General features: G+C 39.1%; 1 protein-coding gene across 1 annotated transcript in view; it reads left to right on the top strand.

Annotated features, from left to right (window-relative positions):
• LOC121388301 overlaps positions 1–17,531 on the top strand; it is a 109,649-nt gene that overhangs the window by 25,369 nt on the left and 66,749 nt on the right. The window contains exon 2 of the mRNA XM_041519593.1: positions 1,148–1,260. Within this exon, the coding sequence (XP_041375527.1) occupies positions 1,148–1,260 (113 nt within the window). The remainder of the gene's footprint in view (positions 1–1,147; positions 1,261–17,531) is intronic.

Raw genomic sequence — 17,531 nt, 5'->3', positions numbered from 1 at the left:
TACATTTTTGATTATGGAAAGAAAGAAATGTTTTATTTAACGAACGCACTCAACACATTTTATTTACGGTTATATGGCGTCAGACATATGGTTATGGGCCACACAAATTTTGAGAGGAAACCCGCTGTCGCCAACTACATGGGCTACTCTTCCGATTAGCAGCAAGGGATCTTTTTGATTATGGTGACATAGAACTTCCTTCGACATTATAAGTTGTAGAAGCATCACGAGGGGTATATGGCTTTTTATGTACCCTTTGTGTGTTCTTTTACCCCGAGCCGAATGAAATTTAACCTAGTACAAATATTAGAACGATCAGAAACACGTTCAATATACAGCCACTAATATATTATGCAGAAAAATATAGTTGATATGTAATTACAATCGTTAAAAAGTCTCCGTTAGTCGATAACATTTTCAAAAATTGCAGCAAACTCAGGAATGTCCCTTTAAGGGTGGGGTTAGGGTCAGTTTTTACAATATGCTGTGATACATTTTTCACCTTATGGTGTCTTAGTTATATGGCTATATTGTCAAAATCTCTAGACATAATGAGACCCTAATTTTGTCGTAAAAACATTTTTAAATATGTCGTTGTGTCGATGACTATTCTGTGCCACCATATTTCATTTTACTTATATTGAATGCTTATATCGAGTTAGTATTAAAACAACTAACAAAAAATTGTTTTGTTTAACGACACCATTAGAGCACATTGATTATTAATCATCGGCTATTGGATGTCAAACATATGGTAATTCAGACATATAGTCTTAGAAAGGAAACCCGCTACATGTTTCCATTAGTAGCAAGGAATCTTTTATATGCACCATCCTACAGACAGGATAGCAAATACCACGGCCTTTGATATACCAGTCGTGGTGCACTGACTGGAACGAAAAATAACCCAATGGGTCCATCGACGGGGATCGATCCTAGACCGACCGCGCATCAAGCGAGCGCTTTATCACTGGACTACGTCCCGCCCATTAAAACAGCAATATATGTGATGTCCCTCATGATCACTTGTTTTGTATCAACATTTCTGTCAGCACGTCACCCCTCCCCCTTTCACGAAACCCTGGATCCTTCCTGGCTAAATTCCTGGGTGAATTTTAACATGTAGTATGTTGTATATACATTGCAGGCTACCCGTACGGGCAGGAACCGCGGTTCGTTCCCACCGTGACCAATGTGACGGTCAGGGAAGGTGAAATGGCCATTCTACCTTGTTCCATTCACAGTCTGGGCACCAAACAGGTAAGACGAATTATCTCAGCTTAAACACTCTTTACAGAACACAGTTTGATTTGAACACTAAGCAGCAGCAACAACAACGACGACAAGACAAGACAAACATTTTAAAATACTTTAAATAAAAAAGATTGACTAGCTGATAGATACAACTAGGCCAGGAGCATTAGCCAAAATATAACAAGCACCCGAAAAAATTACAGAAAACCATACCTAGGCCAAAATCACAAAGTTCTGCAAATTCTACCCTGTGGCATTTTTAAAATTCAAGATGGCTGCCATCATATCAGGGGAAAATGGGAAAACTCCAAAAGCATCATAACTGCTCAACCACCAGCCTTAGCAAAATTATTTTAATGTGTAAATTCATATTTGACGTGTGATGAATCCAAAGAAGCTATATACATTTGTCTTGGAGTTGAGCTAATTAGCATAAATCCAAAATGGCCGACGAGACCAATATTTGGCTCCGAAATAGAAATATTTGCATAACGTTATAACTATATACTACAGAAAGATTATATTTGCATCCATATACGATAAAAGAGATTACAATAAGCAATTAAAACCAAGTTTTAACTACTCATAATTAGCTTACATTAGCTTCAGTCTAGGAAGTCTAATCAATAACATCAGTTTCTGCATCAATAGCATGAGAATTTGTACAGTTGTGTCCACCACAAACAGTACACAAGAAGGTGCACCCCAACCCTGCCTTGTAACAGCCCCACCGTTCTCCACACCCTCCCTTGCAGGTACAGTATATCATTTTCAGCACTTTCTCTGGAGCAACAGACCTGTCAGTTTCGATTGGAACAAGCAGTCCCTTCCTGTATTGTCATCACCATTCATTTAGAGACAACTCTTTCCCCTGCCATTGCTGGACAGTACGGTATGCTTTAAAGCTATGATATTTTGCAGCTGCTGAAGTTGGAGGGAGTGATTCCAACTTAAAACCAGATGAAGATAAAGATGCTTTATAAACAGATCGAAAATACATGACATAACGATGCTTGTCCAGTGATTTCGATCTAACTGCTCCATATAGCGTTAGCAGAAATAACTCTCCAACACTTGCTCTATAGTTGTGAATGTTGTTAGACTGAGAAATGACACTCAAACAATCCCAGTTGTCACCATTATCAACATGTGCAGGAGCCTTCTTCTTCCCTTGATTGTAGAGGGTAGACACTGTATCACACTCTGTGATTGCATGTACAAACATCAGGCGTCGTTTGACGTTGCTAAAACAGCTTGAATTTCACCTATATAGTATACTTGCAATGACTTGTGCCCAGAAAGCATATAGAGATCCATGTTTTAGGTGGCTTATGCAACCATCATCACCAGTAATTCGGTGTCAGTCGCCACAACAACAAGTTAATTTTGTGTTTTGGGCAGCATCCATGGCAGCTGAAGCAATCAACCAGTCAGCATCTGTGCTGCTATGCTTCAGTCAGACCTACTCCCTCAAATTTTCCAATCAACTTTTTGATTAAGCGATCTTTATTTTTGCCATTTCCCCAAAAAGCCTTTTTAGATGTTGTGGTTTTCATTTCCAAATCAAAAACTATATCAGCTGATGTGTTCTGCTGTGCTTGTCGCTGTTGTTCAGCAGATTTTGTTGAGGTTGGCCCATAATGTTCAAGCACATATGATACATAGTGGTCACTGATGTGGTCATATGTGGCATCAGTACGCCAAGGTAAGCTTTGGAGGAGGTGACCTCCATCAAGAATGAAGCGTGCGTCATAAGGAAGTTGAAGGCGGACACTTACTTTCGACTTTAGGATGTTACCAAGAACACTCTTTGTGTGTGTTTTGCCTCATATTCCCTTTACCAAATAAGGAGCGTGGCTGTTTGGCAAATTCATGAAGGAGATACGCTTCAGAACTATCCTTAATCATACATGCGACCTTCATGAATAACAATATGTTATTCACTTCCAACTCAACACCACAGATAGTGATACGTTTTTTGGGTTTTTTTTTTTACCACTGATGCTGGTCACTCTGTCCAACTTCATGTTGGCATACATTTGCCTAGTAACAGCCGAAGCAGCTTTTATGCTAAGAGCAACAGCTTGATCAGAATTGATACACTTCTCAGCAATGACACCACTTGCTACACAGATCAGCGAGTTATTGTGCTCACCATAGGAGAATGGAGAATGCACTTCCAGCCAAGGGAGGAAGGTTACATAGTATTTTCTTTCTCGGGCTGTGCTACTGGCATGAAAGTCCACATGCTGGTCAGAGGTGTTACTATGCACTGCCGTAAAATTATCCAAGGCATCACAGATCGGGATACAGTGGGGCACCTATTGGCTCAGTGTGCTGTCTGTAATTCCTCGACCATGTGCCATACCTCCAGAGGTTTCCAGCAATCACATCACATCTTGTTCTATTGTTTGGTCACTGAAGTTTCCACAGAATTTATCTTGGTGAAGGCATAATACTGCTCAGCAGACATGATATCCATCAGCCCTTTCATCTGACCAAGGTCGAGACGGGTTCATTTCACTGACTACAGTGTCCCCTGTATGATGTATAAATATAACAATAAGAAAGTTGGGGGTCTATCTTCTTCATTCATAGTATTAGGAAACAAAGTGTAAATGCCATTTAGCTAACGCTATGCATATTTCAATATTTGTCATTATATGGGTTGGCGGCCATTTTGTTTATTGAAAAATCTAATGGAAAAATACTAGCCAATCCATCAAAAGGCACTCCTACAATGCAAAAAGGGTACATTATTGTTGCCCAACAAACAAAGGATAGTGAAATTAGTAACATATTTAGTCCACTGGTCAAATAATGATATAAAACAAGAAAACGTTGGGGGGTTTTTCAGCCGATTTTTAGCTTTGTTGGTAGCCATCTTGGATTATTTCAGATGTAATTAAAACACATTTGCACCCATTGTATTCGGCACACTCCAAACATGGATTTACACATTAAAATCATTGTTCTGAATCCTGTGGTTAAGCAGTTATGATGTTTTTGGAGTTTTCCCATTTATCGCTGATGGTAATGGTGGCCATATTGAAAAATTCAGCTTTCTACTAATTATTTCCAGGTTATATGCTAATGCTTCTGGCCTAAACGTCATACTGCCTTTATTATACACCGAGAGAAAGAAATAAGGAAATATTTGCTTTATGTCGTCTAAACACGAAATATTCATATCTTAGGTAATTTTGTAAGTAAGTATACGCAAGAATATGAAATGTGCTTCAATAACGTAATGTCGATTTGAAGAACCACTTCTAGATAGGAAAGTTTGTTTTGTTTAACGACACCACTAGAGCACATTGATTTATTAATCACCGGCTAATGGATGTCAAATATTTAGTAATTCAGATACATAGTCTTAGAAAGGAAACCCGCAACATATTTCCATTAGTAGCAAGGGATCTTTTATATGCACAATCCCATCGACAGGATAGCACATACCACGGCCTTTCGAATACCAGTCGTGGTGCACTGGCTGGGAAGAGAAATAGCCCAATGAACTCACCGACGGGGATCGATCCTAGACCGACCGCACATCAGGCGAGAGCTTTACCACTGGTCTACGTCCCGTCCCTTGCTTCAATAAAGTAATGTAATTTGAAGACGCACTTCTAGATAGCAGAGATACCAACGTGATATTGAAATGAGATGTTCAAGGTAGTCACGTGCTGTTCACGAAGTCTTTGTTTTATCAAGACTACACCTAACTACATCCGGTCTACAAAAACAATGTTTATGAGTGGATGTTGGCAAATTACGGTTAGCCGATACGCTTTGCGAACCACGAGCAAGATTTTAATGTGGAACACATATACACAAAAGTATTATTATTAATGGCTCATATGCTTTAGAAAGAAGATCGCCAAAATAATAGTTTTGGGGCGACTGACGCCATTGTTTATTAACATTTAAAGTCACCCAAACTTCAGTTGCATTTGGCAAACTGGTGACTGTTTGTTTTGGGTCCTGCTTTCCATAAATGTAAGTTATGGAGCACTGGTGGTAACTAGAATTTAATATCACACCATAGTGATTGAAGATATCCGGCACGATCGTGTCAAAACACCCCTTTGCTTTTGTTGCCATAATTGTTTTGTCGTTGATCCATGTGTGATTTCCGACATTGGCTATCGTTTCCCATGGTCTCTAAGTTGTCGTAGTGTATTAGTGGTAGCGGTAGCACTATATTAAATAGAATAACCAAGCAATTTTTTCGTAACAATATTTGCGTGCAAGACTAAAACATGTCCTTTAACATCAAGAAAACTGCTTTTCTGTTATAAAACCCCTCACAAAAGCACAGTTTTGTTTTATTCTCTTGAGAGAAACGTCAACATTTCTTTTTTACTTTAACAGAACACAATTAGTAAGCAATAATTGCGTCTGCGAGTGTTCTGCCAATGTTTCTGACATATCCTCTAAAGTAAAATTTAATACACGAACTCTCCAGACAAAATTAAGTTGAAAAGCAAATTATTCCATGTTTGAATACGAACACCGAGAATTGCCAATAATCTTTTGTACCAAATGACTCCACAAAGGGGGAAAAAGAGAAAATGATGGTTATGACGGCTGCTGCGTAAGATGGACACTTTCAAGATGTTCACAGTAAATGAAGTGACATTGTGTTGTGATAGGCTTTAATAGAATGGAAAATACGTGTTATGTAACGGCTGACGATGTAATAACTGGCGTATGTTGACAGTGGGAAATCGATGAATATTTATATCTATCTGGCGATCCTAATATACATGTTTGTTTTGTGTTGTTTTTTTGTATTTATTTTAAAGGGTTTTTTAATTATTGTCTATCTCTCTGTCTCTGTCTCTGTCTCTGTCTCTATCTCACTCTCTCTCTCTCTCTCTCTCTCTCTCTCTCTCTCTCTCTCTCTCTCTCTCTCTCTCTCTCTCTCTCTCTCTCTCTCTCTCTCTCTCTCTCTCTCAGAGATCCATTGCTACTGACGAAAAAAAAATGTATCGGGTTTCTTCTCTAAGACTTAATGTAAAAATTACAAAATGTTTGACATCCAATAGCCGATGATTAATAAATCAACGTGCTCAAGCTGTGTCGTTAAACAAATATACTTAAACTTGTAACTTTCGTCTGTATGTAATTTCCACCATAATTGTGCGCCTCAGACACGGCGGGTTACCCAGTACGGATCAATGTCCGATTTCCAACGTCGGGTCTGCACGGAGGCTGGTTTCACGTCTGTTTCAGCACCGACTGCATCCCGAGGCACAAAACAGTATCTATTAATTATTATTATTATATAAATAATGTACAGAAAATAATAAAATAGATATTTTCTTGTGGAATTTGAATACGATAATGGATTACTTTTAATTTCATTTTATATTCCGCTTTTCATTACTTACAGATCGTGGCATCGTTTACAAAGTGATCTTAGCGTTAAGTTAAAGTGTCGAAGGTAGCGACCGTAACGTTTTCCTAACATCGACGTTTCATTTCAACTTTACCGGCCTCGGTGGCGTCGTGGTTAGGTCATCTGTCTACAGGCTGGTAGGTACTGGGTTCGGATCCCAGTCGAGGTATGGGATTTTTAATCCAGATACCGACTCCAAACCCTGAGTGAGTGCTCCGCAAGACACAATGGGTACGTGTAAACCACTTGCACCGTCCAGTGATCCATAACTGGTTCAACAAAGGCCATGGTTTGTGCTATCCTGCCTGTGGGAAGTGCAAATAAAAGATCCCTTGCTGCTAATCGGAAAGAGTAGCCCATGTAGTAGCGACAGCGGGTTTCTTCTCAAAATCTGTGTGATCCTTAACCAAATGTCTGACGCCATATAACCGTAAATAAAATGTGTTGAGTGCGTCGTTAAATATAACATTTCTTTCTTTCTTTCTTTCATTTCAACTTATTTTCGTGCTTATATCCAATTAAGTTACAAGCACGCTGTCCTGAGCACACACCTCAACAATCTGGGCTGTCTGTCCAGGACAATGGGTTAGTTGTTAGTTGGTTAGTGGTTAGTGAGAGACGAGGGTGTAGTGGCCTTACACCTACCCATTGAGCCCTTAAGAACTGGCTCTGGGTTAGAGCAGGTACCGGACTGCGAACCCTGTACCTGCTAGCCTGTAGTCCGATGGCTTAACCACGACGCCACCGATACCGGTTACAATCGACAGCCCGTTTTACTAAACGACCTTATCTTACAATCACCTTAATATCACTATTTACAATAGGTCTGCACCTTTTGTAAGCTTTGATATCGCCATCTTAAATTAACGCTGAGGAAAAAAGGCGAATGGAGCGTGTTTTTCGCGACAGAAGTAAAGAAAGAAAGGCATGCTTTATTTAACGACGCACTCAACACATTTTATTTACGGCTATATGGCGTCAAACATATGGTTAAGGACCACATAGATATTGAGAGAGGAAATCCGCTGTCGCCACTTCATGGGCTACTGTTTCTGATTAACAGCAAGGGATCTTTTATATGCACCATCCCAAAAACATACCACGACCTTTGATATACCAGTCGTAGTACACTGGCTGGAACGAGAAATAGCCCAATGGGCCCACCGACGGAGATCGATCCCACACCTACCGCGTATCGAGCGAACGCTGTACCATTGGGCTGCGTCCCTCCCTTCGCGACAGAAGCATGAAGTTAGACACACTCAACGACAAGGAATTCATATGAAGGTATCGGATGCCTCGGTATGCAGTGTTTCGAGCGGATTTGGAATCGACGACCGACCGTTCACGGCCTCTTTAACTTGATTAAAGTCGAGGGTCGGACGTAGCCCAGTGGTAAAGCACTCGCTTGATGCGCGTCCGCTTGGGATCGATCCCCGTCAGTGGGCCCACTGGGCTATTTCTCGTTCCAGTCAGTGCACCACGACTGGTATATCCAAGGCCGTGGTATGTGCTATCCTGTCTGTGGGATGGTGCATATAAAAGATCCCTTGCTACTAATAAAAACATGTAGCAGGTTTCCTCTCTAAGACTATATGTCAAAATTACCAAATCGTTGACATCCAATAGCCGATGATGAATAAATCAATGTGCTCTAGTGGTGTCGTTAAACAAAACAAACTTTTGATTACGGTCGACGACAGTCACTTTTTGTCCCCTTGTTTTGGTTTCGTACACAATGAATATAACATATCTTAACGTAATTTCACTTCAAATCCATATTTCGTAAACAGTATATATTTTTTAATTTCAAGATTTTCTTCAAAAACTAGTCAGGTTCAATAGTAATGTTCAAAACACAACTTCAAGTAGTCCGGCAGAGAAATATGATTTTTCTCCAGTCGAAACTGGGATATTGTTGTTTAATGACATATCCCAAAATGTAGACTGGCGGATGACATTCTGTCACCTTTGGGCATTTTGAAATATATTGTCCCCCCCCCCCCCCCCCCCCCCCCCCCCCCCCCCCACCCCCCCCCCCCCCCCCCCGTTACCAATGTTTTATTTATTTATTTATTTTAAATTATAATATTTTGAAAGTTATTTTATTTTCCTCTCTGGTAATACATGATTCCAGGTATTTGTTTCAATCTATAATATAATACGCAAGGCCGGTTTGACATTTTTCATTGTTCTGACCGCTTGTCCACTTTTGATTTGCACTGGCGACGACATTATTTGTAGTTACCCAATGCCGCAAGTCGTAAAGATCTTTTTGCGCTCAGAACCAGTCGATTACAATACACACATCGTGCTAAATATTGTGTACAAAGATGAATTCCATAAATACAACCGTTAAGGAGGTCGCCATATTTGTTACATAAGTGGCTATATACATGTAGGCCTACACGGTGTCCGTGTATATAGCCCCGGCTAAGGGGCGTATCCCATCTATATAGCAGTCGTATTTTAGTAGAGAAAACCCCTGTGTATGGTCACCACATCCTACTTAAACATCCCCGTGGGTACTACAGGTTATAGCTAGTTCAGATATAATATGAACATCTCATTTCATCTAACGAAACACTCAACACATTTCATTGACGGATATATGGCGTCGGACATATGGTTAAGAACCACACAGATATTGAGAGAGGAAACCCGCTGTCGCCACTTCATGGGCTACTCTTTTCGATTAGCAGCAAGGGGTCTTTTATATGCACCATCCCACAGACAGGATAACACATACCACAGCCTTGGATATACCAGTCGTGGTGCACTGGCTGGAACGAGAAATAGCCCAATGGGCCCACCGACGTGGATCGATCTTAGACCGACCGCGCATCAAGCGAGCGCTTTACCTTTGGGCTACGTCCCGCTCCTTGTTCGACTATGTCCGCCCCTTTGTTCGACTATGTCCGCGAACAAATAACTTAAAGAGACATTCCTGAGTCTGCTGCAGTTTTTAAGATGTTATTGACGATTAAACTTGCATATTAAATATATTTTCTTGTTTAGAATAACAGTGTCTGTATATTCAACGTGTTTCTGATCGTTCTAATATTTGTACTAGGTTAAATTTCATTTTATTTACTAAAATATGTTTTTTCGTACGTACGAAATAATTTGAAGAAAAAATCCAGTTTCGACTACTTACAAATATTAAGACGACCAGAAACACGTTGAATATACACACTGTTATTCTAAACAAGAAAATATATTTAATATGTAATTTTAATCGTAGAAATATTTATTAGTCGGAAACATTATACAATGTAACAAACTCGGGAATGTCCCTTTAATGTTGGAAAGTAAATCTATAACAAAATATGAGTCATCAATGCATCATTATCACATACTGGTGATGAGGCATTGCAAAATGACTGGGAATAGCTTGCCACACTTTCGTTTGGAATTGTTCAAGATTTATTAGACTCATTCCATGTGAGTTCTACTGCAAAGAAACCGAGTGAATACAATAACCTGTCCATTCTGTTTATAATATGTAGCTGCTTTAGAATGGGTGGAATAGGGGTGGATATAAGTTGCTTTCATCTGTTGTCCGTTTAACAAGTAATAACGTGCGTGTTATGATTAAACTATTGTATTGTTCGAAGAGTGACTGAAGATAGATAATTGGCCTACGGTCCTTTGAATTATATATCTATAGTGAATAATACATGAGTGGCCGTTAGATACCATTTATCTTACAACGACTGGTTTTAAAATGTATCTAACGAGCGAGGGCGAATGTATTATTCTATTTCTTATAATATAATGTGCTTAAAACCTATTTTTTGAGGATATATTATATCCTCAAAAAATAGGTTTTAAGCACATTTTAACATCTTTTACGACTAAAAATTATTTACAACCGTTGCACTTATAGCTAACTTACGCGTCATCGACCCATTATTGATAGGTTAACTATACGTCACAATGTAATCGATTTCCATCGTGTAGTTTTTCATTGGATGTATGGCAGTGGTGACCTGGCCATCACCTAGGAGCAGCCAGTCGTATGTAATAAAATTGTTAACACACGTACATGTGTAAACAACTATGTGTTATCAAAAATAACGCATGGTGTTCTCACCAATGGGTGTGTAAGAAATGCTGGTTATATGATGTTCAGCGTCTAACAGGGGACTACTAAATATACCATATGAATGCAAATAACTAAAATATTCAAGGCTATAAACCTACACAATACGGGTAATGGGGTATACATTGTCTGAGTAGCGATTGATTTTGTGACAGAAAGAAAGCCTTAGAAATAAGGCAGCTTGTGATGGTGGAGATATCATTACAGCTTAATCAAGAGACAGACGCTCCCAGTAAAGTCCCGGGACATACTTTGACGTTTCGAAGGTGCATGGCTATATATCGCATTTAAAACATGAATGGCCGAAAATGTTATTGAACTATGATAATCATATGGGTTTCCTCCAGAAAGCAACACAGCTGCCATGACTAGACCGAGAAGTAGGCAGCACAAAGCCTGGCATGAGTAGCATAGATCTATGTATCTACTGCACTCATCAACAAGCATGTAACTGCCATAGAAAGGATCCTTTAAAGACAATGTCGATTATACATGTTGGAACATACACTAGTGTTTTCGCTAGCTTATTTTAGCATGATGCAGCACCATGCCTCATGTTGCACCATCTTACCCCAATCAGCGCCATGCTGCCCTGAGATTAAACAAGCCTTTTTCAGTAATTAATTCTAAAATTGCCTTATAAAACATCTTCCGACGCCATATAACCGTAAATAAAAAATGTGTTGAGTGCGTCGTTAAATAAAACATTTCCTTCCTTCCTTCCTTCCTTATAAAACATCCAACACGGTATTATTAATTAATAAAATATGCCTTTTATATCGTTTGCCATTCATTTATTAAAGCAAGCACATAAATTACATTAATGTTTTTTGTTTTTTTAAATTGTATTTTTAATGAAAAATAGTGCCCCTAAAATGGTGAAAATGCCCCAAAAGTGTTTTGTCTACCATGCCTTGCCTAATTTCTAGGGAAATCACTATGTAACACATATGTTTTTGTGGTTGCGCAAGATGTCAAGTGTCACTCCCTGGTCTTTGGAAAATAAATCACAAGAAAAAATATCTGAAGCAAGCAGTTTGTACACAGATAATCTTGCATTGCAATGGAAAAACGCAAATCGAGGAAGGCGCTTGGACAGTCTTGAATTACGGGGTTTTTTTTCAAAACGAAAGAGCAACATGGAACTAATAGCATCGGACATAGTCCCTGGGTTACTTTCAGAGATACATGCTTGTACACCAGACCATCAATTAGCCCTCGTCTGAGAGATAATGTTGCATCTGGCCTATGTAACGCTTCAGGATAAAATACTGTTCACCTTTCCAGAAGCGCAATTATTGTTTGAATAAACATGGTGGCACTACTTTTTTATATTGTTGAATGGCACAACCTAAAAAACCGTTATTAGCGCTCGTTCTGTAATTGTTGTGGATATGCAACAGTATTAGGGAAAATATATCTGCAAGCACTACTAAACAGTCCAGAATGGGAAAGACAAAAGATGGTCTATCCAGTTATAAAGTTTCAAGAAGCAATGATCTTGTAAGCAGATGCACCTATGCCAGGCCTGGAATCAACTGTACAGGAAGTATTGTAATCTGTTATCAAATAATGTGTACCCTAAGACCCAAACGGTAGCGGGTCCACAGTGTTGCATGCCCTAACCACTGAATATAGTATACTAGTAATACCGCCCTAGATACGCCATTAGCAACCACCAGCAATAAGGTCTACAGCCACTGATGTAGCCGGGATGGTGGTGGAGGGGCATGGAATATTGCACACACACACACACACACACACACACACACACACACACACACAGACACAAACACACACACACACACAAATCACACCTCTTATTTCTCACCACATTTTATATTTGTCTGTCGTGTAGAAGACTCAAAATGTGGATGCCCCCTCTATAAGAGGAAAAGCTTGAAACACCAAATTAAGTTTTCTCATAGTTATGTATTTAGTTTACAAAATTTTATGCATTCACATCTTCCAAAATGGCCGCCGTTCTTAAGGACCAATCTGTGATTGCTTATACATATTATATTTAAAAGAAAATAAAGATAGCTTAATCACAAGACATTGCGTATATACAAAATGTAGTACATGACACATGAAAGAATATGCAGAGAACCGATAAAGGCGGCCATTTTGAAAAAAGCTCTATGATAGCAACGCCCATATATTCAAATGTCAAACTTTATTACTGTTTATGGTTCCCAATGTTTAGTTTTAACTTTCTGTCAGGTGTGAAGCAACACAATATTGCATGTCGTTTTTAATGATTAGTGAAGAGTTAACAATGGCAGCCATTTTGAAAACTGGCACTTTGTGGGCCAAGCCCACTTTCTCGAAAGGTTAACTCATTTAGGTCGGTATGTCTGAGTCATCTAGAAAACATTCAAAAACTTAATTCCCGGAACATTTGTTACGAATCCTTTTTAATTTGGTATCTACTACCGGGACAATATTACCAGTTACTGACAATAAAATGGCCAAATATATACAATTTAAAATCTCAAAATGCCCAAAGGTGACACGATGTCATCCTTCAGATCTGTGAAACAGATGTCCTAAACAACTATAATCAGCGCAAAAACAAACTTAATACAAACCTAATTTGGGATTTAGTGGTTCGCTGCCGGACTTTAGCATTAGGATTGGAATACTAGCGTCATTTAAATTCAAATTTAGTTATATCATTACAATGCTACGCCACATTAAAAAAAAACCAGGACCCATATTCACAAAACATCGTAAGCCTAGTTTTACACGTAAACGTAAATCTACGACTGAAGAGCTATTCACGAAACAACGAAAACGTAAGTTACGTGTAAAGTTGGACGTAAATATAAGAGTGCCTCCAGTTACAACTAACGCTGCACGTAAGTCGTGTTCATATAATAAATCAAGCGCGATCGCCGTTATTTACTATTATTTACGAAAACTGGCAACAGTTCCAACAGTTTGCGATGGCGAACGCCCACGGATTCAACATATTTTTGTTGGTGATCGAACGGATGTTTTCGACTCGGCCAATTTCTCCTGAGTTATCTTTTCCTTTTCAAGAAATATCCTCAAGTTCGTACCAAAACGCGCATCCTCACCAATACCAAAATGTTATGGTTCGCCGTTCGCGATGTTAATGTTAGCAGACGACAAACGAAATTGAGTTTTGCGCATTTGTTATTTACCCGGTAGCCATCGTTTCTAATGCGTTTTTTTTAATTTCTCCGGTGAAAGTGTTAAATCGTAGATTTACGTCCAACTAAGTTACGTTTACATTTACGACCGTCTTTCAGAATACGGTGCTTCTTGCACGTAAACGTAAATCTACGGCAGACGTAAGTGCTAGTCGTAGACGTAAATTTACACCTTTTTGTGAATATGGGTCCAGGCTACTAACCTTGACCCTTGTCAAAATAATTCCGACAGCAGACAACGAAGTTTGCATGTCGGTATGTTTTTATTTTTCATAATTTTAAACAAAATATTAAGTTTAAGTTTCAAAAAGAAGGAAATGGTTTATTTAACGAAGCACTCAACACATTTTATTTACGGTTATATGGCGTCGGACATATGGTTAAGGGAGGAAACCCGCTGTCGCCACTTCATGGGCTACCGTTGGATATGTTATACTGATTGTGTACGAAGCTTTAACCTTAGTTAAGATAGCGACTGCAGTAAGTTTGGGTTTACAATCGCACTGAGATTGTTTCGTCGAATGGTTGTAAATTTTAAGATCCGTAGCGTAAAATCGACCTTAAGTCACTAAGTTCGATAGTAGCTAAGATTGCATCGTAAAACGGTACTATAGTGTTGTTCAGGGCCCCGTTCCACGAAGCGATCTTAGCGCTAAGATCGCTTTGTGGAACTGGGCCATGCAGGCCATTAAGCCTACGTCACAGTGGTTGTTCTAATAACCGGAATAAAGTTTAACACCAATATACATTTGTTCTGAATATTTACTTATATCGCTGTTTAAGTGCATTGTTAACGCGGCCCATTTGGTCAACGTGCCCATTATGTCGCCGGCGACACCGTCACACCTACCGGCCCATTCGGTCAACGTGCCCGTTATGTCGCCGGCGACACCGTCACACCTACCGGCCCATTCGGTCAACGTGCCCATTATGTCGCCGGCGACACCGTCACACCTACCGGCCCATTCGGTCAACGTGCCCATTATGTCGCCGGCGACACCGTCACACCTACCGGCCCATTCGGTCAGCGTGCCCATTATGTGGCCGGAGACAAAATTGTCACACCTGACGACCATTTTGTCGTTACGTCCCATTTTGTCGCCTGTTTGGCTATATGTACATTATAGGCTGACGTTGTGGCTCTTAACTCGTTAGTAGATTGTTCGACTAGTAGATGAGTTTTATAAACAGATGCCCTTATACTCCGCACGTCATCTGCAATAAAATAATACTTATAAACAACACACACACATCTAACCAACATCTGCACAAAACCATTACGAAGCAGAATTTTAGCGTGTGTGTCGAGTTAATAAAAATACAAAAAATATGATTATGCACCTCGTAATCTTTTTTTTATCGTAAACTATGTATTGTATCGAACGGGTTTGATGGCGACAAATTAGTTCGACAGGTGTGACTATTTGTCGCCGGCGACAAAATAGGCCTGCGACAAGACAAGACAAGACAAGACTTTATTTACACTCGGGCCATTACACAACGGCATAGGAGGAATATATACATAAACATTTTGTTATAGACACGTGACAAGATGGTTGACAGTAAATACATTAATTAAAATACATTCACAAACACATACACAAACACATACAATCACGCACATCAATATATTATGTAATAATACATATATTTAATACAGATATACGGGTATCCAAGTACTTATAAACGAATAGACTGTTAAAGTTATATACATGGTGCAGTGGATAATGATAATATTTTGTTAAATATGTTTGGGCCGGCGACAAAATGGGCCGTAACAATGCATCAAAGACATCGTGTGATTAGATTCGTCCGTGTGTTAAATGTCATGAAATATCGTGATATTTCTTAACAATTCGACTAATTAAATTAGTAATTGAGCGGGTGTATTCTACAGTGGGGCAAACAAAACAAAAACAAAATAATAATAATAATAATAATAATAATAATAATAACATTGTGCACCTTTCTGTGGCCCATTACAGACACTTTTAAATATAGACCCAAGTCAACAGCAACACTAGCGGCCAGGGATGATATAGAAATGACCCCCCCCCCCCCCCCCCCCCCGCCTCCATGTGGGAAATTCTTAAAAACTTACAAATACCTGCATTCAATTGTGTATAGTTCTCTCACTTAGTGTTAATGCTGCATCAATTCTAAATATAAATTTGAATAGGTGAGATGCACACAGGAACAAATACGGAGGAGGGGTTGGAGTGGGGGTGTATGTATGCAAAGGTGAGCCACATTTTGGTGGGGGGCGAGTAATTATATTTTCATCCTAACAACTATTTCTAAGCAGGCCTCTGCAAGTTGCGAGAACGATCGTTTCGTTTGCGCGCTGCTCGCGTAAAACTGAGTTTGCGTACTCTAGTTTTTGTTCGCGCAAAAAGGAACTAGGTTACCTGAATTTATATTTTCATAACCCATAAAAGCAACACTTTTTAAATGCAGTTTTCACGAAATTTAATATTTGTATGCAAGAGTACATTTTTCACTTCAACTTATTTTCGTGCTTATTTCCAGGGGACACACCTTAGCTAACTGGGCTGTCTGTCCAGGGCAGTGGGTTAGTTGTTGGTGATTAGTGACAGAGAAGTGGGTGTAGTGGTCTTACGCCTACCCATTGAGTTGTTAAAAATCGCTCTGGGTGGGAGCCGTTACCGGGGTGTGAACCCAGTACCTACCAGCCTTATGTCCGATGGCTTAACCACGACACCGCCGAGGCTGGTGCAAGAGTAGAGTATACCCCTGAATATATAAGTACCACCGTCATGGATCCAATTTCTGGACTATATGAAATAAGTTATTACAATGAACAACTGTACGATCCAATCAAATAATTCGTTCGAATTACAACTGCAGATGTCATGAATGATAATAACAAACTGTCGAATTACTATGTACAGGACTTTTAAAGGGACATTCCCGAGTTTGCTGCATTGTAAGATGTTTCCGACTAATAAAATAGTTCAACGATTAAACTTGCATATTAAATATATTTTCTTGTTTAGAATATCAGTGTCTGTATATTCAATGTGTTTCTGGTCGTCTTAATATTTGTAAGAAGCCCAAACTGGATGTTGTCTTCAAATAATTTCGTACGTACGAAAAAATATTTGTTAGCAAATAAAATGAAATTTAACCTGGTACAGAAACACGTTTAATATACAGCCACTAATATTTTATGCAGAAAGATAGATTTGATATGTAATTACAATTGTCAAAAAGTCTCTGTTAGTCGATAACATCTTAAAAAGTGCACCAAACTCAGGAATGTCCTTTTAAAACGTCTAGCTGATAGCTGAATCGACTCCCCTGGTAACGCGTTTATCTCAATTCTAAAGAGGTCCGCGGATAAATATTAAAAAATTGATGTTCTAAAATGCAATTTCCTGCTTTCTACAAGTGAAATTAATCTTCATGTCAAGTGTTAGTATTTGCTAATATTTTAAATATGTAAAGCTAACATACACATTGTACTCTAAATACAGATCAGAACAATATTTCATTTCAATGCAAATTATTTCCGTTCTTATGTCCAATTAAGGTTCAACTACGCTGTCCTGGCCATACAACTCAGCGA

Source organism: Gigantopelta aegis, chromosome 2 (genome assembly GCF_016097555.1).
Source record: "Gigantopelta aegis isolate Gae_Host chromosome 2, Gae_host_genome, whole genome shotgun sequence".
Taxonomy (NCBI): domain Eukaryota; kingdom Metazoa; phylum Mollusca; class Gastropoda; order Neomphalida; family Peltospiridae; genus Gigantopelta; species Gigantopelta aegis.
The sequence above is the reverse complement of the archived record's forward strand: the minus strand, read 5'-3'. Positions and strand labels throughout refer to the sequence as shown.